This window comes from Neovison vison, chromosome 5, assembly GCF_020171115.1.
Source record: "Neovison vison isolate M4711 chromosome 5, ASM_NN_V1, whole genome shotgun sequence".
Lineage (NCBI taxonomy): Eukaryota > Metazoa > Chordata > Mammalia > Carnivora > Mustelidae > Neogale > Neogale vison.
Window position 1 is genome coordinate 2,203,921 of NC_058095.1, and position 23,429 is coordinate 2,227,349.

Below are 23,429 nucleotides of genomic sequence, written 5' to 3' on the forward strand. Positions count from 1 at the left end.
GAAGTGGAGCTCCCCTCTGCCTGGTCCTCTGTTTCTCCTTTCCGCCCTCACCCTCTGGCAGATCTGGCTGGACATCACCTCTGTGCGCCAGCCACGTGAAACGGTATGGGTCTGTGTGGACCCCAGTGCAAATGGTTTACTTACACTAACACATTCATTCGTTTCTCTGATAAAAAAAGATGAATTTATAGGGGTGCCTGTCTGGCTCAGTTGGGGGAGTACGCAATTCTTGATCTCAGGGCCCCAGGTTCATGCTCCAGGTTGGGTGGAGAGATTATTTAAAGAAATTGAATTCATGCCAATTGTGGGAAACGTGGAAAGAACCAAGAAACATACAGTAAAAAGTAACAGTTATCACCATTCAGAAGAAAACATGGGTCATAGATCAGTCTTTTTTCCATGCGTATTTTGCACAATGGAAATTGCTCTTATTTACATGAAATTTTGAATCCCACTTTCTATCTGCCATAACAAGGAAAAGAAAACAGTTCCACATATGAAGGAAAACTGGTCTCAAACATCATTTTAACACGGACCACACAGGTGGGGGTGACTTGTAGTCCTGCCCCTTGTGATGCCAAATGAGACCTTGTGCACAGCTTCGTGTGCTTAGATGAAGCCAGAAAGACGACTTACCAGTTTACGGGGCAGGTGCAGGTCATTCTCCAGAGCCTTCCATAGTTCTTCAAGATGCACCATGAACTCCTCAAATCCTGCACTCACATCCAGCTTATACAGCAGCGACGCGTAGCCCTGCACGGCGTCGTGGAAGCAGGCTACCCGATCCACATCGATGTCATTCTCCCCCGCAGAGATTGAGGCGAGATCCACAAACACCTTTAGTTCGTTGATGCCTGCGGTGAGGAGAGACAGGTGAGTGCCCGAGGGCTCTAGGACAATCCCACACTCAGACCTCGAACAAGAACACTTAGGCTATAAATGGATAGTGATGGTTTTTTAGGGTCTAATCCACTTTTTGCTTTTAGTACAAATCTGGGGCCACGTTTCTTTTACTGTTGATGTTGACACCACTGGTCAACATCTAGCCTTATGGAGCAACAATATCCAGACATGGTACAAGGCCTCCATGTACTTTGTCATGTATAATCCACATAACATCACTATTTAATATAAAGAGAAATGGGCTCACCTGGTAAATACAATGTTACCAGTTAACTATAAAGAAATGAAGCTAATTCTCTTTGGACCACTTACTAATCAAAGGATGTGCTTCGGAGTGAGCCAAGGAGCCCCCCGTTGAGAGTACTAAGCACCCAGACGAGTACCCGTCCTGCACACCAGAGCTGCTGCCGTCCCTTTCCTGCTTCCTCCACCTAACTTCCTCACCTCTCCTTGCCCCCTCCATGCATCCCCTCCGCCAGAGGCACCTAAGCCACACAGCAAAAAAGGTTTCCAAGCTCTTGGCCAAAAAGAGAAATGCACGGAACACCAATGAGCTGATGTAATGAAATCTCTTTTGTGGACAAGAGCTTATCTTATCTTCTAGTTTAAATCAACCACAGGAAAAAGCTAAAGAGGGTAAATTTGTATGAAAATGATATCCAACTATTCACAGCAAGCCTCCAGAGCAAGGGCAAAAAGCAGTGAAGGAAATAGTTTTTATGCCAGAACATACGAAATACTGCCATGACGCATCATCGATGAGGCAGGCCCGGAACATCCCCTGAAGAGACGCCGACAGCCTGTCTGCTCTTTACACAGCATGTGTCCCAGCAAAGGGACTGCCTGTGAATTTATGAAGCCCTCCCATGAGCCATCTTAACGCTCTCTCCCTTCTCCCAGCAACCTCAATGACCAGCTGTACCTCCGAGAGCCTCCTGGACCCAGCAGATGAACTCCTTGCTCAGGGACAGCTCACGCAGACACTGGCACCGGGTCTCACTGATGTCCTGCAGCAGTTTTTTGGCATGGATCAGCTGCTCGCTGATCTGGTCCAGCTTCTCGTGGCAATAGTTGTCGAAGTTGTCAGTCTGCAAGACAGAGCTCTACTGTGAGCTGAACCTGGTTACCTGGAACCCTAGAGTCCAAGCAGTGGCGCCGACCATCCCAAAGGCCCCAATCTGCCCTTCTTGGACTTGAAGCAGCTAAAGGCAGGTGCATGAAGCTCCTGACAGAAAGTAGGGACGCTAGAGCCCTCACTGCCATCTCCCCATCGATCCATAATAACTACTATTCCTCTGTACCTGGCACTCCACGAAGCAACTTACACAAGAACTCTGCCAGGTGCACATTGCTACTTTTCCTGTTTTATAGGTAAAGAAATGAAGGCCCAGAGCAGTGACCCATTTGAGAACACACTGCTGGGAGCCAAGGCTAAGTGTGCATAATTCCAAATTTTGTGCTTAATTTTCATCATCTTTGTAAGTATCTCTGTCGTACCACAGATCATGGGCTGCCTTATAAATGCCCGCCTGAAGAAACACAAAACAAAGCACCTGCTTCTTCAGCACAGCAGAGATGGCTCACCGTGCACTATCCCTTGCCAGCCCTGTCAAATGTGCAAAAAGAGGGGACCAGAACAAACCCTTCTTTTGCCTCCCCACACTCTAACCTGATGAGATCAGATGACCCTTTCCTAATGCCTGGCTACCAAAAGAGGGTCACTGCCCATTCCCAAACTCTCAACTCTCACACCAGCCTGAGAAAATGCGCAATTGCCAGGAGCACTCCCGCCATTTATAACCAGGTGAGAGCGAAGCCCTGGGCATGATCAGGCATCAGGTGAAATGCAAACAAGAATTCCTGGGGGAGGCCGTGAAACCATCCTGCCTGGCTTCCAGAACCCAGAGAGCCCATAGGAGCTCCCACCCCCACCCTATGGGTCCCTGGTAAAAAACTTACAAAGTTTAACAAAGTGTACAGAACACTGAAGTCACCGGTCAAGCCCAAATTCTCCTTGACCTTCAAAATGACTTTGGCTGAGCCGACAGCCTGGTGCAGGTGATGGTACTCTCTGATCTGCCCAACTCGACACCTGATCCAGTCCCCTTGGTCGCTGGGGTCCAGAACACACATAGTCTTGAGGTCGAAGGTGAGCTGGCTATACTTATTCACAAAATCCTTGAATATGGTGTCAACCTCCTGAAAAGTGATCTCTCCTGCCCTCAGATCCTCATACAGATTCATCAACTTCTCGAAACAAGGGAGATACAGATATTTATATGCCTCCTCAGCCTGAAGAATCGGACTTTCCAGCTCCTCCCCGGGCTCGCTCAGCATTTCTGCCGCGTCTTCCCAGAAGACCTGGAAGATGTGGCTCTTCTTTAGCTGGTCCACCTTTTCGGCCATCTCTTGGACTTGGGGGCTCAGGTCATAATGTGTTGCCTTCTTCACATCCGGGGAGCTAAGGGACAGCCTCACTGTGACGGCATCACTCAGTCTTTTCCTGCTGAGATCTTCTAAGTGTCTTTCCGCCATCTCTTCCAGATCCACTTTGAAACCATAAAGGAAAGTCAGAAGTCAAACCGCTACTCACCACACCATTTTATTTTATTTTACCCATATTTATTGTCCTCCTCACTGCTCCTAAGAAAACTCACACAAACACATTTGCTGGCGTTTTTCCTCAAAAGAACCCATTTGTCTCCCTGCCAAACCCTACCCCACTTCCAGTTTGCTCATGAATTTTCACAACAAAGCAAGCATGGTCTTTCCTGGGCAGGGATGACAGTGTGGACGTTGCCTGCTTCACTCCCTCCCCACATCCTGTACTCCAGGGCCAGAACAGACATGGCCTTGGAAAAGTCATAAATTGGCTGGGCTGGGAGGAGCAGAAAATGAGATGACAGCCAGAGCAGGGAAGGAGTCGTAAAGTAGATGTGCAGCAGTGGTGAAGGTCAAGCTGGGCCCCAGGGCATGGAACCCCAATCCACAGCGGGGAGGCCAGGAGTCAGCCAGGCTCCTGCCACAGGATTTCCAGCAACATATACACTGGTCTTAAGGCCGCTGGAGGTGGGGAGCTGGTGGGAAGTGAGAAGGTCTGGCTTGAAAGGCTGGAGAAGAGGTCTTTCTTGCCCACCCCATTCTAGATAGCAGGCCGGCCGCTCCTTCCACCCTAGCAAGCGACAGCTGCTAATGTGGAAGGCGCTCTGGGGCCACCAAGCTGGGGACCACAGGGCTGGCCAGTCCCAGAGAAGACCTAACGTGTCCACCACAGGACCAGCTGCACCACCCTCAGGGTCTTCCATGGATTTGCTGGGTTCCCCTCTCCATACAGAGAACAAAGTAATTCCCAGACATATGTGGTAAACCTTTCATGTGAAAGACAGACACAAAAACATAGCAACATAAAGAAGGCTTGAAGGAAACTAGAAGCTCTGGGAGTGAAAGACAAGGAAAACCACTAGGAGGGCCTGGGTGGCTCAGTCAGTTGAGTTCCAACTCTTGGTTTCAGCTCCAGGCATGATCTCAGAGTCCTAAGATCCAGCCCCACATTGGCTCTGCACTCAGCAGACGTGCTTGGGATCCTCTCTCTCTCCCTCTGCTCTTCCCCCTGCTTGCTCCCTCTCAAACAAATGAATAAATCTTAAAAAGAAAAAGAAAAAGGACGACGATGACAAGGAAGACCTTTTTGAATTTTGCTTTCAAAATTGTCAATAATCTCAGAAAAACAAGACACTGCGGTTGTGAACAAGAGCAGGGGAGTATAAAGAAAGGTCATTGAGAGAAAAAGCTGTTCCCGTAAATCAAATATTCGTGTGAAGTGAAACGAAAAACACAATGCAAGGGTTGATGGTTAAGTTGTAGAAATCTCTCCAAAAGCAGAGCAGAAACCAAAGAGACAGGCAACAGAAGAGGAAGTTTAGGGAAGTCTGATGGCCGCCCTGTGAGGTCAAGCACCCAACGATGTACATTTTCCTCAGAGAAAAACTAACCACTTAAATAACTCAGGAGAATTGCCCAGGAGTCAAGAACGTGGATTTCTGGACCAGAAAGACCCACCCTTTATGCTCAATGTGGTAGATGTAAACCAACCCTGACCAAGGCACATCATTATGAACTTGCAGAAGAGTGGGGCCAAAAAGATCTGGAGAGCCTCCAGAGAGAGTACGCATGGCACACACACACACGATCAGTAGTGAGATTCACATCTGAATTCTCAACAGTGGCCAGGACGGTGCAGGAACGCATCCGAGGTTCTGTAGGATTTCTGCTGTGTAATTCCACCTGGCCAGCAGTTACCCTGGTGCAAGGGCAGACATCCTCAGATGTACAAGGATTCGAGATGTGTTTCCTCTCTCGGGGGTGAGCAGGGAACATAGAACTCGTTCGACTAAAACACAGACATGAGAGACAGGGGAATCACAGGGTCTGGGAAATAGATCTAACTTGGGAGACACATAAAGGAAACCCCTAGTATGGCAAAATAAGATTCTAGAATTACAGCCCTGCAGTCTGGGGAGAATCCTTCCAGATCTAACTGATTGTTCTGTGAGGAAATTCAGACAGTTGGTAAAGAGCCCAGGGTTGAATGAAAACAAATACACTGAAAACAAAGCACAGGAGAAAAAGAAGTTTAACTCCAGAGACAACAAAGCTGGTGCAAGAAATAGAAAACAATGATGGTCTATTTCACAGCTTGGTTGTGAACAGTGTATTTACACAGATGTGATCATGGAACCCTGAGTGGTGATCTCATTGAAATCCTAACAGGACTAGAAACAGAGGGAGGCTGGAAGGGGTGTGTCTGGAGAAATAGAGACCCAGTCCAACTGTTCCACAGGGGCTGATGCTTCAGCCTGAATGGTGAAGGGGGTGTCTAAGCACACCATGTGGAAGCACGGGTATAAATCCCAGAAAGAATTAAGGAGGCGTGTGTGACTTGCCTCCCGAGGCTGCCGTGGGACTCAAGTTTACTCTCCCCCACTTTGACCCCTCTCCCAGGGCCCCCTCAATGTCATTTGTGTTAACACTTAGGAGTATCACCTTTTACCAGATGTTTCACCTGCTCACACAACCTCAGGAGACTGTCCACGTATTCCTTCTCTCTCTTCAGAAATTTCAGCTCATCCTTTCTCCAGTCCAGCACCTCCTTCACATCGTGCTTTTTCTCTTGGGGCAAAAGATCTTTTTTCTCTGGAAGAAAAAAGTAACTCAACAGAACAAACAAGCAGAGCCTTGTCCTTGCAACTGTCCTTTGAAGATGCTCCACGTTCACGGCTGCAGTGAGGGACATGGGGGCTGTGCACAGCCACACAGGAAAGATGCCTATGAGCTCGGCCGCGTGGAGAGAGACAGGGAGGGTCTTACGAAGTCACCATTTTAGCACTTTCCCATTGTTTTCCGGAGGCTTAGAAACCATCCTCTCCCCACTTACTGACAGGAAGAGCCACTCATTGTAAAGAAGACTAGGGTCATCCCCCTACAAAATACATGGGCAAGTGCAATCATTGCCCACTAACCTGAAGCCCAGACCCCACCCAGGTACTCACTTATCTGCCAGATGTCCAGAAACTGATCTGAGTGCTTTGTGATGAGCTCCAGGTGCCCAATTAAAATGGTGCCATTCAGGAGGTCCTCACTGACTTTTGTGAACACAGAGTCGGCAACAGCCAACAGCCTCTTGCTGTCCTCAGTAACACTGGCTAATATCTTCTCATCAGTTCCTGATCAGGTGGAGAACAAAGTTAAAACAGTGAACGCCTGCTTCTCCTCCCAACTCTACGAAGCACGGGGGTCCTCATTGACCTGCCCCCACGTCCACAAGGGACAAGTGAAGGTCATTCTGTGTTTCCAGACGTGCTTCTCCCTTCACCCAATTCTGCTTCTGCCTGGAAGGCTTCCCAAATGACCTTGATCATGAAGGATTCCTCCCATGGTGGCGATAAGCCAGGAGAGCCACGTTGCTCTGGGTTTTAAAACCTGGGCCCCTTCAGTATGCTAATATCATTCTTAAATCACTGTCTCCTCTATGTGCCCCCATCTTGAGACTCCATCCAGGGGAAGATGGCTGTGCCCGCACGCAGCAAGGGTGACCCAGGTGGTTTTAAGGAAGGGTTTTCATAGCATATGGAAACAGAGATACATCAATGTGAGGATTTGATTCTGGCACATTTTGGCTTTCTCGCAAAATTTTGAATTTGAATTTTAAGAACAATCTAGAAAACAGATTTTTTAAATATATTTAATTCAACCACCAGAGGCCTTCCCTCCCAGTAATTTTAGGGATGTATGACATGATGAAAAGACCAGATTTTTCTGTGCCATTAAAATCACATGCAGCAGCTTTGTTTGTAATTGCAAATTCTTGGAAGCAGCACCAAGATGTCCTTCAGTAGATGAATGGACAAACTGTGGTCCATCCAGACTATGGAATATTATTTGATGATAGAAACAAAGGTGCTGACGGAGGAGTAGCAGGCTGAGATGACATCAGGTAGCAGGAAATGGAGCTAGTTTATCAAACCGTTCCAAACACCTACAAATCTAACAGGACATTGAAAATAAGAAGAGCAGCAATTCTAGAAACAGAAAATTGACACCTTCCGAAAGGTAGGACCAGCGGAGAAATGAATCCAAAGTGACGGGAAGACAGACCACAGGAGGAGGGACCGGCTCCTGGCAACCAGTGGAGCAAAGGAACACAAAATCAGAACTTTTTAAAAGTCTGCCCCACTGAGGGACATGGCTCCAGAGGCTAAGCCAGAGTTAGCCCACGTGTGCACAGCGTGGTCTCAGGTCCCGCAGGGTCACGGAAGGATCGGGATGTCTTAGAGCCGCAGAGCTCGCAGGTATTAGAGTGGGGAAGCCGGCTACGGAGACAGAGCCAAGGAGTGAGCTCTCAGCTTAGGGTTATCTTAAACTATGATCCATGGCACAGTCAGGCCACTGCTCCTTGAGCAGGGACCCCAACAAGTGGCAGATCCGGGGATAGCCCCTGGAAGATCAGCAGGGATCTGCTGGGTTTGGAGACTCCAGGAAGGGCTGTGTGCCAGAGACAGAGATGCTTGGTCATGGGCTGTGTGAGTTTGGAAGCGTAGCCGGAGGCCAGAGAGACGGAAGTGATTGAGCGCTTTTCTCTGGGGGCGCACTGACAAGTGGGGCCCTGAGCTCTCGGCTCCTCAGGGCCAGAGACTGGGAGGCCTCCACTTTCATTCCAGTCCTCCAGAGCTCGCCAGGAAGCGTTCAGGCAACAAAAGCGAACCCCAGCGGATTACTTAGCCCGGCCCCTGGCAAGGGTGGCACAATTCCGCCTCGGGCAAAGACACTTGAGAATCACTACAACAGGCCCCTCCCCCAGAAGATCAGCAAGAAATCCAGTCAAGACCAAGTTCACTTATCAAGAACAGCGGAATTCCAGAGGAGAAAACAAATCATGGAATTCATGGCTTTCTCCCCATGATTCTTTAGTCTTGCAAAGTTAATTAATTAAAAAAATTTTTTTTCTTATTCTAACCTTTTTAAAATTTTACTCTTTCCTCTTTTAACATTTTTTAACTAGTTTATCTTAACAATACCTTTCATTAAAAAAATCTTTTGAAACATCATTATTATAATCATATTTTATTATTCATTATATCTAACTTTATTTTTTGTATACACATAAGGTTTTTTTCTTCTAAAAATATCTGGGGCACAACTTCTAATAGATCAAAATATACCCTAAATCTAGCACAGGGCTTTGTTCTAGTCTCCAGCCTGAGCAAATTCTCCCCACTTTTTTTTTTTAAGATTTTATTTATTTATTTGACAGAAAGACATCACAAGTAGGCAGAGAGGCAGGCAGAGAGAGGGGGGGACGCAGGCTCCCCGCTGAGCAGAGAGCCCGATGCGGGGCTCAATCCCAGGACTCTGAGACCATGACCTGAGCCAAAGGAAGAGGCACAACCCACTGAGCCACCCAGGCGCCCCCTCCCCACTTTCTTTTTCTTTTTTTTTCCAACCAATATATATATATATACACATATATATATACATACATACATATATGTGTGTGTGTGTGTGTGTGTGTTTCTTTCTTTAAAATTTTGGGAGGTACTTTCTTCTAAGAGACCAAAATACCAAAATTAAGTGGGTGGCTCTGTTCTATTCACCTAATACATACATTTTCTTTTTAATTTTTTTTCTTTTTCTTTTTGTTATTTATTTATTTTTTTCCCCCAAAATTCTTTTTACCCCCCCTTCTTCCCTCCATGATTTGGGGTCTCTTCTGATTTGGTTAATTCACATTTTCCTGGAGTCTCTGCCACCCTTTTAGTATTTTATTCTCTCCTTCATATATTCTTATCTGAATAAAATTACAAGGCAGAAAAAACTCACCACAAAAAGAAGAACAAGAGGCAGTACCAAAGGCTAGAGACCTAATCAATATGGACATAGGTAATATGTCAGATCTAGAGTTCAGAATGACGATTCTCAAGGCGCTAGCTAGGCTCGAAAAAGGCATGGAAGATATTAGAGAAACCCTGACTGGAGAAATAAAAGCCCTTTCTGGAGAAATAAAATAACTAAAATCTAAGCAAGCTGAAATCAAGAAAGCTATTAATGAAGTGCCATAAAAAAATGGAGGCTCCTGTGGCGCCTGGGTGGCTCAGTGGGTTAAGCCTCTGCCTTCAGCACAGGTCATGGTCTCAGGGTCCTGGGATCAAGCCCCGCATCGGGCTCTCTGCTCAGCGGGGAGCCTGCTTCCCCCTCTCTCTCTGCCTGCTTCTCTGCTTACTTATGATCTCTCTCTCTCTCTGTCAAATAAATAAATAAAATGTTTTTTAAAAATGGAGGCTCTTACTGCTAGGATAAATAAGGCAGAAGAAAGAATTAGTGATATAGAAGACCAAATGATGAAGAATAAAGAAGCTGAGCAAAAGAGAGACAAACAACTACTGCACCACGAGGGGAGAATTCGAGACATAAGTGATACCATAAGATGAAACAATATTAGAATAATTGGGATTCCAGAAGAAAAAGAGAGGGGGAGAAGAAGGTATATTGGAGCGAATTATTGTAGAGAATTTCCCTAATATGGCAAAGTGAACAAGCTTCATAATCCAGGAGGTGCATAGAACCCCCCTGAAAATCAGTAAGAATAGGTCCACACCAATCATATAATAGTAAAATTTACAAGTCTTAGTGACATAGAGAAAATCCTGAAAGTAGCCCGGGACAAGAAGTCTGTAACAAACAACGGTAAAAATATTAGATTGGAGGCAGACTTATCCACAGAGACCTGGCAGGCCAGAAAAAAATGACATGATATATTCAGAGCACTAAATGAGAAAAACATGCAGCCAACAATACTATATCCTGCTAGGCTATCAATGAAAATAGAAGGAGAGATAAAAAAAAAGCTTCTAGGGGGGAAAAAAAACCAGCTTCCAGGACAAACAAAAACTGAAAGAATTTGTAAACACCAAACCAGCTCTACAGGAAATATTGAAAGGGGTCCTCTAAGCAAAAAGAGAGCCTAAAAGTAGTAGACCAGAAAGGAACAAAGACAATATAGTCCAATAGTCACCTTATAGGCAATACAATGGCATTAAATTCATATCCTTCAATAGTTACCCTGAATGTAAATGGGCTTAAATGCCCCAATCAAAAGACACAGGGTATCAGAATGGATTAAAAAAACAAAACCCATCAATATGTTGACTACAAGAAACTCATTTTAGACCTGAAGACACCTCCAGATTTAAAGTGAGGGGGTGGAAAACGATTTACCATGCTAATGGACATCAAAAGAATGTTGGGGTGGCAATTCTTCTACCACATCAATTAGATTTTTAGCCAAAGACATTAATAAGAGATGAGGAAGGATACTATATCATACTCAAAGGGTTTGTCCAACAAAAGAAACTAACCATTTTCAATATCTATGCTCCTAACATGGGAGCAGCCAACTATATAACCAATTAGTAACAAAATCAAAGAAACACATCAACAAAATACAATAATAGTAGAAGAAGTTAACACCCCCCCTCACTGAAATGGACAGATCATCTCAGCAAAAGATCAACAAGGAAATAAAGGCCTTAAATGAGACACTGGACCAAATGGACATCACAGATATATTCAGAACACTGTATCCCAAAGCAAAAATACACATTCTTCTCTAGTGTACATGGAACATTCTCCAGAATAGATCACATCCTAGGTCACAAATCAGGTCTCAACCGGTACCAAAAGATTGGGTTCATTCCCTGCATATTTTCAGACCACAATGCTCGGAAGCTAGAACTCAATCACAAGAGGAAATTTGGAAAGAACCCAAATACATGGAGACTAAACAACATCCTTCTAAAAAATGAATGGGTCAACCAAGAAATTAAAGAAGAATTGAAAAAATTCATGGAAACAAATGATAATGAAAATACAATGGTTCAAAATCTGTTGGACATAGCAAAGTCAGTCCTGAGAGGAAATACTTAGCAATACAAGCCTTTCTCAGGAAATAAGAAAGGTCTCAAATACATAACCTAACCCTACACCTAAAGGAGCTGGAAAAAGAACAACAAAGAAAGCCTAAGAGAAGAGAAATAATAATGATCAAAGCAGAAATCAATGAAACAGAAAACAAAACAAACAAACAAAAACAAAATGAAAACAACAACAAAAAACAACAACAACAACAATAGAAAAAATCAAAGAAACTAGGAGCTGGTTCTTTGAAAGAATTAAGATCGATAAACCCCTCAGACTTACCAAAAAGAAAAGACAAAGGAGGGGCACCTGGGTGGCTCAGTAGGTTAAAGCCTCTGCCTTAGGCTCAGGTCCTGATCCCAGGGATCGAGCCCCACATCGGGCTCTCTGCTTGGCAGGAGGCTTGTTTCCTCCTCTCTCTCTCTCTCTCTGCCTGCCTCTTTGCCTACTTGTGGTCTCTGTCTGTCAAATAAATAAATAAAATCTTTAAAAAAAAAAAGAAAAGCCAAAGGACCCAAATAAATAAAATCATGAATGAAAGAGGAGAGATCACAACCAACACCAAAGAAATACAAATAATTATAAGAACATATTATGAGCAACTATACGCCAGCAAATTTGACAATCTGAAAGAAATGGATGCATTTCTAGAGATGTATAAACTACCACACCTCAACCAGGAAGAAATAGAAAAGCTGAACAGACCCATAACCAGTAAGGAGATTTAAGCAGTCATCAAAAGTCTCCAAACAAACAAGAGCCCAGGGCCAGATGGCATCCCAGGGGAATTCCACCAAAAACTTAAAGAAGAATTAATTCCTATTCTCCTGAAACTGTTACAAAAAATAGAAATGGAAGGAAAACTTCCAAACTCATTTTATGAGGCCAGCATTACCTTGATCCCCAAACCAGACAAAGATCCCATCAAAAAAGAGAATTACAGACCAATATCCCTGATAAACACAGATGCGAAAATTCTCACCAAGATACTAGCCAATAGGATCCAATAGTACGTTAAAAGGATTATTCACCACGACCAAGTAGGATTTATCCCAGGACTGCAAGGTTGGTTCTTGCAGGAAAGAATGTCCAATGGAAAAAAGACAGTCTCTTCAACAAATGGTGTTCGGAAAATTGGACAGCCACATGCAGAAGAATGAAACTGGACCATTTCCTTACAACACACATGAAAATAGACTCAAAATGGATGAAGGACCTCAATGTCAGAAAGGAATCCATCAAAATCCTTGAGGAGAACACAGGCAGCAACCTCTTTGACCTCAGCCGCAGCCACTTCTTCCTAGGAACATTGCCAAAGGCAAGGGAAGCTAGGGCAAAAATGAACTATTGGGACTTCATCAAGATCAAAAGCTTTTGCACAGCAAAGGAAACAGTTAACAAAACCAAAAGACAACTGACAGAATGGGAGAAGATATTTGCAAATGGCATATCAGATAAAGGACTAGTATCCAAAATCTATAAGAACTTATCAAACTCAACACCCAAAGAAGAAATAATCTAATCAAGAAACAGGCAGAGGACATGAACAGACATTTCTGCAAAGAAGACATCCAGATGGCCTACAGACACATGAGAAAGTGCTCCACCTCACTTGGCATCCGGGAAATACAGATCAAAACCATAGTGAGATCCCACCTCACACCAGTCAGAATGGCTAAAATTAACAAATCAGGAAATGACAGATGCTAGCGAGGATGTGGAGAAAGGGGAGTCTCCTGCACTGTTGGTGGGAACGCAAGCTGGGGCAGCCACTCTGGAAAACAGTATGGAGGTTCCCCAAAAAGTTGAAAATGGAGCTACCCTATGGCCCAGCAATCACGCTACTGGGTATTTACCCTAAAGATACAAATGTAGTGATCCGAAGGGGCACGTGCATCCGAATGTTTATAGCAGCAATGTCCACAATAGCCAATCTATGAGAAGAACCTAGATGTCCATGAACAGATGAATAGATAAAGAAGATGTGGTATGTATGTACAATGGAATACTATGCAGCCATCAGAAGAAATGAAATCTTGCCATTTGCGACGATGTGGATGGAACTAGAGGGTATCATGCTTAGTGAAATAAGTCAATTGGAGAAAGACAACTATCATATGATCTCTCTGATATGAGGAAGTAGAGATGCAACGTGGGGGGTTTGTGGGGTATGAAAAGAATAAATGAAGTAAGATGGGATCGGGAGGGAGACAAACTGTAAAAGACTCTTAATCTCACAAAACAAACTGAGGGTTGTCGGCAGGAGTGGGGCAGGGAGGGGTGGTGGGGTTATGGACATTGGCGAGGGTATGTGCTAGGGTGAGTGCTGTGTAGTGTGTAAACCTGGCGATTCACAGACCTGTACCCCTGGAGCTAATAATACATTATATGTTAATAAAAAATGTAAAAAACAACAACAAAATAAAGCTGCTTTGAGCCACAAAAAGACACGGAAAAACCTTACAGTAATAGCGGGAGAAACTGTGCGGGGTCAGGGGCAGGGAAGTAGAAATATGTGAACCCCGTACATTCTGCTCAATTTTCCTGTAAATGTACAGATACACTGGACGTGTCTATTCATTTAAAAAAAATGTCATCTTTTCACAGGAGCAGCTTTCAATAATGTCCATCAAATCCCCACACCCATGATCTTATTTTATCCGCACCCCAGCCAGCCACCGGCAGGAGCTCCGCTTTTTCTGGCTGTCCCTGTCCTCTGATGGAACAGAGACTCCAAATCTTCTCACTGGGACGTTCAGCTCCAAACCCAGTGCTTTCCCCCAAATCCGAATGTGACGACTCACAAACTGTAATACGGTGTTTATGGGGCAATCCGTGCCTCACGCTCTCGGATCCTAAAAATGCTCAGAGTGTGGGGTGAGGGGGGAAGAAACGGACGGTCCGAGTCTGGTCGGAAGTTGTTCATGCGGGAGGGGACAGGGACGCTGACCCCGGGAAAACGGAGGACTTTCTACGCGCAGACACACGTGGGTTTGAATTTTGGTCCTTAACCCCTGTCCCCAAGAGCCTGCGCGAGACGCTCACACCCCAGCGAAGCGCGGGGATCCTTCGGGACGGCGACAGGGAACCCGCTGGGCGCAGCAGCCCGGCCTGGCCCGCGCCGGGGAAGGCCGGCTCCCGGGGTCGGTTCCCACCCACGGTGCAGGGTGGCCTGAATCCCTCGGGCTCCCGCGGCCCGTCCGCTCCCTTTGTCCAACATCCACCCAGCGTCCTAGCGGGGTGTCGGCCCCCTGCCCCCACCCCCAGCCCGGGGTCGGACGCGGCCGGCGCTCCCCGCGCCCCCCGCAGACGCACCGCACAGCTTGAAGAGATGCTTCATGTCCCGACACACAAGCAGGTGCTTTAAAACCGCGTCCACGTCGTCCGCGGCGTCGCCGTCGCGTCGCGGCCAGGACTTGGTGATCACGGCCGACACCAGCGTGCCGAACTTCCACAGGTCGTGCTTAGAGATCTTCTCGAGAACGCTGGTCTGAGACTGCGGGACGGACGGACACCGCGGAGGGCGTGACCGGTTGGCTCTGGGCTGACAGCACGGCTGTCACCCCGCCGCCCGCCGGAAGCCTTCGGACGAGCAGGAATTTGTTCGCGCGGCCCGCCGCCTCACGGAAGACAGGGAAGGAGGCGGCCCCGCTCGGACCCCACCCGCGCCCCCCGGCTGGAAGCCCTCGCTGAGGCAGGAACCGAGAGACGTCGTCCCCCTGACGGAAGGCTGCCGGGGAAAGCCGCCGCGAGCTAAGCACGCGCTCGCCGTGACGGACGACGGCGTCCTCCTGAGAGGAGGAGCCAGGGGAGGAGCCTCGCACCGCGGCTGCGCATCAGACCTTCGAGCGCGAGCAAGATGCAGAGCAGCAGGGTCGGGAGGGAAGGAGCGCAGCTACCTCATCTGCCCTGACGCCATCTTGTGGCAGGAAAAAGCCCAGAGCGCTAGAGCGTGCATGCACTTTACAAGCGCGCGCACGCGCACGCACGCAAGGCGCATGCGCACACACGGACAGGCGGAGGCTGTTCCTGGGAGGCCACGCAAGGCGGAATCTCTTCCCGCCTAGCTGACGAGACGGTGAGTGAGTTGACAGAATCTTTTCAGCTTCGTCCGCTTTTCCCCCATAAACGTGCGGTGGGCCGGCGGCGGGTTCCCCCGCATGCCGCTGGCGCTCACACAGGCCGGCGGCAGTGACCGGCATACACGCACGGGGGGCGCGCGGGCGGGCGCCCCCAAGCTCCCCCGCGGGTGACGGGACGCTGCGCGGCGTCTCGGGGGGCCGCGCCCCAGGCCGGGAGGCGGATGCCCGGGGCTCGGCGTGTGGGAAGCCGCGCGCGGTCGCGGTCGCGGTCGCCGGGCCGGCGGGGCCGGTACCTGGCAGGCCGAGCTCACGGCCTCGACGGCGCACTTCTGGAAGCATCGGGACACGCGGTCTTCCCGCTCCGTGGCGTCCCAGTGGGGGCCGCAGAAGGCGGAGATCTGCACCAGCGGCTTCTCCTGCAACCACAGCGAGCGCGTCGGGGCCGCCCTCGAGCCTCGGGGACCCGCGGGGACCGGGTCGCTCTTCTCCGCTCGCCGCCCCCGCCCGGCACTGCCCGCGCCCCTGCTCCTCGGGCGGCCGCCGCCACACAGGGGGACTCCGGCCCACAGCCCCGCGCACAGTGCGGAGGAAGCCGCTGGTCCCGCGCGCAGAACAGCGAGGTCAGGAGAACCAGTGACCTCCCCCTGGTTTCTGCTTCCCCAAGAGCGTCATTTAAATGTTACGTATCAACGTGTCCTGTCGTGAAGAAACCCGCCCTCACTTCCCTAGGGCCACAAGCTTTAACCAAAAGGAAGCACGCGTCTGTTTCCCTGTTTGTCCCCGGGCTCAGGAAGGCCTCGGTCACCGACAGGCCACTTGGGGCTACTGCGTATGGGGCGCTTGACTCCCCATACCTGTGGGGTTTCCCGCTGGTGCGAACCCATCCCCTTCTTCGCGGGGATGTCATCTTTGATCAAACTATGAAGGCTGGATCCGAAAGCAAAGTCCTCCTGGCCCCGTGCCCTGCGCCCACCAGGCCTGTCCGTTCAAAGGCCACGTGTTATCTGTAGGTGGTGGTGAAGGGTCTGGCTTCCTCAACACGCCCCATGAAAAGAACCACCCGACTCCTGGTACCTCTTTGATTCTCCCTTCCAAGTCCCCCATCAAGGACTCCTTCCAGTCGTACTCCACCGGGAAGTTGATGTCCACCAGCCGTCTCCAGACCTGCAAAGCACACGTGTCAGCGACAACTAAGTACCGTGGTGAATTCTGTGAAAACGGGAAGACTTCTATCGCAATTCCAGGAGCAGTGGCCACCTGGGACTTGACCCTGTCCTTGTCCCTGGTGAGCCGTGTCAGTGGCGCGTCAGAGCCGCCCTAGACTTTGAAAAGGGCCTGACAGGACCAGCCCACGAGGATGGTGCTTCCACAGTGTAACTGGTTTTTATTCTGAAACTTTCTCGCGCTTGCCTTATTTCAAAAACCTTCAGACATAGAAAAAAAAAGGTGCAAGAATGGACCAATGACACCCTTATTTCTTCAACTGGATTCCCCAGGGATTAATACTCAACAGCTGCTTTCTGTCTTCCATCAGAGACTTGTACAAGGAGGTCACGAGATCCCTGTCCTGTCAGGGCTGACGGGCAGGTCTGCCGGATTTCTCCATGAAGTGCTTTTCTCCTTTGCATTAAATGGTCCTCTGTGGCAGGCTACTCTGGATATCCTGTTCCTTCATACTTCTGTGTACCGACTTCAACACCCATGGATGGATTTTGACTGAATTTATTACTCCTGCCATGTTACAGGATGAAGGGTGTTTTGGGTCTTCCTTTGTTTTTTTAAGCAGGCTCCATGCTCAGAGAGGGACTTAAATTCACAACCCTGAGATAGAGAAGTCACTTGCTGTACAGACTGAGCCCGCCAGGTGCATTCTTCATGAGAAGAAAAAAAAATGGACAGCCGATTAAGAACCTGGCCCTTGATTTTGGCTCAGGTCATGATCTCAGGGTCATGAGATCCAGGTCCAGGTCAGGTTCCACACTGGACATGGAGCCTGCTTAAAAAACAAATACCAAAAAACAAACAAACAAACCTTTCTCTTCCCCCCCTGCCTTTTTTCTGTAAATAAGTATCAGTGACTTGTAATCCAGTCCTGGTGTTACTCGTTTGGATGATGCAATTGTCCTAGATTTGGCTAATCCCTTCAGACTAGCTTCTGGGTCCTTTTTAAAAAATGTGGAATGACTTTCAATTTATAGAAATTCTGCAAAGATAAGACAGAGTTCGCATGTATGCTCAACCCAGCTTCCCCTAATATTCATGGCTTCCTTGGCCTCGGTAGAGGTGTCAAAGCTAGGAAACAGGCATCGCTGGAGTGACATGAACTACAGATGCAGCCCTTCTCCATCCCAGGGTCTACTCCAGGATGCCAGCCTGCCATTAGTCCCATTCCCACAACTTGTCTCAGGTTGGAGCTGCACTCTTCATGCCACCTCTGGAACCTGCTTGTCCTTCCAGAAGCACAAATCTCTTCCTGGGGATGGTATTTAGCAGCTTTGCTTAGGGCTCCCACTGTGCTCCTGGGCCTGGCCGTCCTGATTTCTAGGCCTTTCAGTGGAGAGAGCTAGGAGCCACTACAGGTTTTTGGGTCATGAATTCATACCATCGCTGGTGGCTCCTGGTCCTCTGCTGCATCTCCCTTCTCCACGGTGAGAAAGGACTCCAGCTCCCAACAGCGTCAACCCCTATGCTGTTCGCTCAGTTTTAACAGGACACAGATTGCTCCAGAAGCGCTACATGTGTTCTACCACCAATCGTGAAGTTTCCCATCCAAGTACTAACCAGGCCCGACCCTGCTTAGCTTCCGAGATCAGACGAGATCGGGCGCGTTCAGGGTGGTATGGCCGTAGACAATCGTGAAGTTTCTAAATAAGGTTCGAAACTCCTGTGTATTTTCTTCCCTTTGACCTCAGACTTGTTTTCTCTGAGGGAGAGTGCTAGAAGTTCTGTTCTCTGAGTATTTGGATTCATGATCTTTTCCCCTCCCAGTGGAGAAGTAACAAGTCTGAGGTACAGCAGGGTCATCAGCCCTGCTCATGTCTCAGCTGTGTGATTTTATGACCACCCTGTTAAAGTGTCCCTGGAAGGCGACTTCCTGGTGAAATGAGCCGTCTGCTTCGCTCATCTCCCTTTCCACAGTGGTGTCCTAGCGCTAGCTGACAATGTTGAAGAACAGAGCTGGGTTTGCCCCATCTCCCCAAACCACGGTTCCCTCCTCCGTAAGGGGTGAGGCACCAGCCTCAGAGGGGATGCTCAATGACATTCTAATTAACATTATTTCACCATTATTACTGCATTTAGCTGAAAATCATCCTCTCACGTCAATGGACCAAATGCCATCCTGAAGTCATTCTTAATGTTTGGGGGATTATACCATTTGAAATCTTGAAACATTTAATAACTTAGCAATTATAACTCAATAATTCAATCATTTTGTTTCGGTGGGATTTAAGTCTTAAGATGCTTGGCATTTCACAGAGCAATTACAGAAGGCTTTTCTGATGCTTAAGAATCACAAGCTGAAATCTGCAACTTTTGGGGGGCATTTTATTTTGTCCATATTCTAGTCTATTCTATGTGAGGGACCAACATGTACAGTCACCTTCTATCTTGATGGGCACTAACATACAGGCTAGGTCTGATTAGGAGGCTAAGAAGAATCTGGAAATGAGCCGTGAGCCACAGACACTGGTTGCCATCACCCCAGGCAGACAGGGGAAGGAAAACCACAGATCGCTCCAGGATGGGAGTACAGAACCGGATGCTCGGCATACACACTGCTGGCTCACTGGCCACCAGCCGGGAAAACCTGCAGCCTCTAAAGTTTATAAGCTTTCGTGGCCAAGGTTTTCTTTCAGGCATTTTCCTCAGTGGCCATCACCTCTCTAGTTTTGGGGGGGGAATAAGAAAGAAACGGATAGGAGGTGTAGACAGCCCTGCAGGACCTAACCCAGTCCTGTAAAGCCAGAGGCGTCACACGGTACATTGATGGGATTGCCCAAAATCTCGCGTCAAGCACAGAGATCATTTTAAGTGGGTTCTTCTCAACACCACGGAAGGTCAAGTTGTAGACCCTTCATAACTTGTTGGAAGTAGGAAGAAGACATTAAGGCATTAGGATAAAAAACAGAGGAAGTAAGGCACCCCCAGCCTTCAGCACATCCCTTTCTTACCCCTCCATCTCGGAGCAACGCATCCACTCCTGCTTGGGTGACCCCTCCACGGGCCAGACCCCCCAGTGGCCCTTGTCCTCCCCCACCTCATCCAGCCTCATTCTGGAACCCTTCTAGTCTTTCTGAGGCTGATTTCCCTCTTCTTTGACTTCAGAAATCCCTCTGCCCAATCGCCTCTTCAAGTACCTGTTGTCTCCACTGTTTCCTGACATTTCCAGCCATAACTACCTCCCACCTTCCTTGCTCAAATAGAGCCCAAAGGCCCCGTGTCCCCGCACTTCCCACGAGGCCTGTCACAGGAGGCCTGCAGGTGGTATGACCAGCACTGGGCTCTCCAGTCCTGCACATCGCATCCCTGCTCAGACCGCTTTGGGCAGCGTCTCAGCCCAGCGGGGCTTACCTTGATTTCCTCCTGGTATCTGAAAGTGACAGCTGATGTGTAGGTTTGCCTAAAGATGCTCTCCCGAAAAATGTCCCGAAGCCAAGCTCTCGTCAAAGTGACTGTCCTCTGGAATACTGTTTGCACAGAAATCTTCCCAGCTTCTTTTCTCGGCCCTTCGGCTGAAGCCTGCTGCAGCAGGGGAGAGAAGGTATGTAATGGTTCCTGAGCTGTGACTCAGGCTACTCTGGAGACAACACTGTCCCTTCCCAGTCCACAGCAGGCCCTAGAGAACAGCAACCTCTGAGTCACAGGAGTGCCTTCGGGACACCTGCCTCGCCAGGGGCTACATTCAAGGTGCTTCAATTTTCCTGGACTCTGGATTCACTCTGAGAGCTGACAACTCAGGTAAAGTGGGGGAGGGGCGGGAAGGACAAGCATGCCACCATGAACCACCCTAGCAGAGGGGACCCGGCCCTACCAATGAGCAGATCATGCCAGCCCAGGCCACGCCGGTACACCTCCAGACTGGCTGGGTAAGGGCGCACCCCAAATGCAGAGCCACCAGCAGCTCAGAGACACCCTTCCCCCAGGGCACCATGCAAACCCCTGATCCTTGGCCACAGAAACAGCCCAAGGTGGGACAGAGGTAAACCCAAATCCATGCTCACCTCCCATGAGGCCTCCCCTAGTCCCTCTCTCCCTCTGGAAAATCTGAGTTCCGTGGGGTTACAGGCTCTGGTGTGTCCCCCCACCACAGCAGGAGCACAGCCATATGAATGCAGGCGTCGGAACGCCCACCTCTGCAGTGGCTGCTCCCTGAGGCGCTGGAAGGGTCTCCCCAGCTCTGTGCTAGCCTGTGTTCCTCCGCGGAGTTCCACAAGTTAGAAGTGTCAGGACCCACAACAGGACTTGCTTCTACTCCTCCCTGCGGGATGCTCCCTGAGAACTACCATGGGCCCTCCCTCCCAGCTGGTGGCCAAGCAGATGCGGTTCCCGCCACAGGAGCTGATGCTGCGGGGGAGAGGGCAACAATTCACAGACAGACAGGCAGGCAGACATCTGGGCGTTAACCATGGTGGGCGCCAAGCAGGGAAAGTACAGGGTATTCTCAAGACATATGAAAGGGAAGATACCCAGCCTGGGGCAGTGAGAGGCTCTGTCCCTAAAAATGAGGAGGGTGCCAGATGTGTGGGAGGGTGGGTAGAGGTGTGCCTGGCCAGCACGCCGGATCACTGGATGGCAAGAGGTGGCAATGGTTCTCAGCTGAAATTTGGACATCTCAGCCCTTGTTTAAAATCCCCGAACAATGCAGCACCTTCTAGAATAATCCAGAAGCTTCAGCATGGCATGCCTTCCCTGCGATCTGGCCTTACCTGGACCTGGCTCCTTTCCTGCCACAGTGTTCCTTGCAGGCCCTGGGGAACAGCAGCGTTCCTCCTCCCTGACCCCGTGAGGGCTGTTTCCTCTTCATGGGAATGCAGGCCCTGCCCTTGGTGCCCCAGGCACCTTATCGACCCTCTAGCTTACTGTCTGTCCCTTGTGGTGTGCTGATGTGTTCACTGGGTGGCGCCCCAGAGACCTCTCCAGGAGGCGGGCCTTTGTCTCCCCCATCCCCGTCCTCTGCACCAGGCCAGGCAGAGACGGGCAATTCAGTGAACAGCCCAGGCCTGAGAATCTAGGCTGGGGGCTCACATGTGTGCTCCTTGCTTTTCTCACTCCGGTGTCCTGCCAATCCAGTGAACCCTCTGTGTCGGGACCCATCCGGAAGCTGGTTGAAAACATACCACTTTTGTTGAGTGCTAGTTTTCTAAAACTTTTTGTTTTTATGGCATGGAGAGAGTATTTTTACCATGAGGTAGATTACACTGGTCTGGGATTCTGACCCACATTTAAGCTTTTTTTCTGCAGGAAAATAGACCCTAGAAAACTAACAAACTTCCTAAACACAGTTTATTTGGAAATAGGCACCCACCTTATGGTTTAAATGGCACCTGATTCATAAAAAGCAATCATCTTACCAATAATAGTTATTTTGAACTGTGTCTTTGGTATTTTAAAGAAAAGAGTGAAAGGAATAAAGTTAAAACATACATTGAATTCTTCTCCATCATTAACATCACAGTTCTGAATCATAATACAGTAGACCAAAAGGTGATTAGTCTAAATATAAAATCTCCTATCATTTTCAGATTGAAGCCCTTAAACTCAAGCATGCAGAGTCCAGAACAAGAAGCAAATGCTGTCGTGAGCGGCAACGGGTGTGAGTCTCAGAGACATGGTGTCGGGTGAAGCAAGCAGACACAAAACACGGAAAGTTCAATGACAGCCAAAACTCAGACAGAAGGTGGTTCCCTCTGGGAGGTGTGTGGAGGGAGTAGAGGGTGAGGGCACAGGGTGCTGGGGTCTCCCTACAGCTTGATTCGGGAGGCAGCACAAGGGAGGCTGTGTGAAAGGCCCTGAGGTGTGTACTTAGGACGTGTGGAGCGGCTGCTGTATTTAAGAACAGTGTGCAGGAAATGAGGTCATGTGGGAACAACCATGCATGGATATGCACTTTGGGCACATATTTTGGGTACCTTGCCTGACTTTCCAGCCAGCTGCACTGCTCTTCCGTTAACCCATTCATCTGATGTTTTGTATGTTGACCCCTGCACTGCCTCTCCACCTCCAGTTGAAGCCCTAGGAGGGCAAGGGTGCAGACTCACTCACCAAAACATCCCCAGTGTGTGGAACAGAACCCAGCATGGGGCAGATGCCCAACAAATATTTGAGGAGGGGATCAGCCACTCTGTTTCCCTCTAGCAATCCTAGAAACCAGCCGATCTCTGTTCTGTAGTGAGGCCACTTCGAATTCCATACTTATCGTGGGTGCGACATGGTGTGTGTGTTCCACTTACCACTAGAGGCTTAAGTGAAATAATTCTGCAAACAATCTCAGCAGATAAGGCAGGCAGCTCATAAAACTTTTGGTCTTTTGTTATTCTGCAGACAGTTTCATGAAGTTTCAGGCACACAGTCAAGTAGGACTGTATCAAGGGCTCCTCAAGAATCCTACCCCGCAAAGAGTCAAGAGAGATCATTGAAGTAATTTAGGAGAAGTGAGAAAACACCCATTTTCCCTGACGAGATCCTTCCCTTCAAAATACCTACGAGGAAGACATGGTTCTGATCCCATGTTGGTTAACATTGATTGGGAACATTTCAACAGATCCTGAACTTATGACCAAGATAAAAAAGGAAACAAAGTCCTTTTGGTTTGCCTTCGTGGTCTGAACTCTTTAGACAAAAGCAAGTCAAACTATTTCCAAGTGTAGGCCCTTATTCGAAAGGAAAAAAACGCTAGGGATGTGTATTACTGAAGATCAGGATACTAGATAAACTTGAAAAAATTTCAGTAAGATCCAGGGAGGGAGGCAAGGA

The 23,429-nt window shown here is 48.5% G+C and overlaps 1 protein-coding gene across 4 annotated transcripts in view; it reads right to left on the reverse strand.

Annotated features, from left to right (window-relative positions):
• RNF213 (ring finger protein 213) overlaps window positions 1-23,429 on the reverse strand; it is a 105,879-nt gene that overhangs the window by 51,489 nt on the left and 30,961 nt on the right. For 3 of the 4 annotated variants that reach the window (XM_044247260.1, XM_044247262.1, XM_044247261.1), the window contains exons 14-23: window positions 22,907-23,060; window positions 20,028-20,198; window positions 16,530-16,619; window positions 15,749-15,871; window positions 14,689-14,869; window positions 6,453-6,626; window positions 5,947-6,096; window positions 2,863-3,452; window positions 1,826-1,991; window positions 637-854 (exon numbers count right to left, since the gene is read on the reverse strand). In XM_044247260.1, coding sequence (XP_044103195.1) covers window positions 637-854; window positions 1,826-1,991; window positions 2,863-3,452; window positions 5,947-6,096; window positions 6,453-6,626; window positions 14,689-14,869; window positions 15,749-15,871; window positions 16,530-16,619; window positions 20,028-20,198; window positions 22,907-23,060 — 2,017 coding nt within the window. The remainder of the gene's footprint in view (window positions 1-636; window positions 855-1,825; window positions 1,992-2,862; window positions 3,453-5,946; window positions 6,097-6,452; window positions 6,627-14,688; window positions 14,870-15,748; window positions 15,872-16,529; window positions 16,620-20,027; window positions 20,199-22,906; window positions 23,061-23,429) is intronic. The other variant, XM_044247263.1, reaches the window with a different exon arrangement.